Below are 478 nucleotides of genomic sequence, written 5' to 3'. Positions count from 1 at the left end.
GAAGACTGGGACTTGACACATGATGTGGAGGCTCCTGGACGTCTTGATGTGTGAGATGATTCTGCTGGACAGCTCTTCATCACTGGATCTCCTCCTGAAGTACTCCTCCTTCTGGGCGTCAGTGAAGCCTCGTACTTCTGTTACCCTGTCCACACATGTAGGAGGGATCTGATTGGCCGCCGCAGGTCTGGAAGTTATCCAGACGAGAGCAGAGGGAAGCAGATTCCCCCTGATGAGGTTTGTCAGCAGCATGTTGACTGATGACTCCTGTGTGACATCAGACACAGACTTCCTGTTGTTGAAATCCAGTGACAGTCTGCTTTCATCCAGGCCGTCAAAGATGAACAGAACTTTACAGTCAGCGAGCTGCTCTGCTGTGACCTTCTGTAATGTTGGATGGAAAACATGGAGCAGCCTGAGAAGACTGTACTGCTGATCTCTGATCAGGTTCAGCTCCCTGAACGAAAGCAGAACCAGC

At 50.8% G+C, this 478-nt stretch overlaps 1 protein-coding gene across 1 annotated transcript; it reads right to left on the bottom strand.

The window, feature by feature from the left end:
- Nucleotides 1-6: 6 nt before the first annotated feature.
- Nucleotides 7-474, bottom strand: LOC147820304 (protein NLRC3-like; the record flags this gene model as incomplete). Its single annotated transcript, XM_087172431.1, has 1 exon — nt 7-474. A coding segment is annotated over one exon (468 nt), but the record flags the coding sequence as incomplete, so codon positions are not given.
- Between the last annotated feature and the right edge of the window lie 4 nt (nt 475-478).

The sequence above is a fragment of the Seriola lalandi genome, unplaced genomic scaffold (genome assembly GCF_002814215.2).
Source record: "Seriola lalandi dorsalis isolate HSWRI2012SDOR001 ecotype SW California unplaced genomic scaffold, Sedor1 jcf7180001971383, whole genome shotgun sequence".
In the NCBI taxonomy this organism is placed as follows: Eukaryota; Metazoa; Chordata; class Actinopteri; order Carangiformes; family Carangidae; genus Seriola; species Seriola lalandi.
Note: the sequence above shows the minus strand (reverse complement) of the source record. Positions and strands in the feature narration are given on the sequence as shown.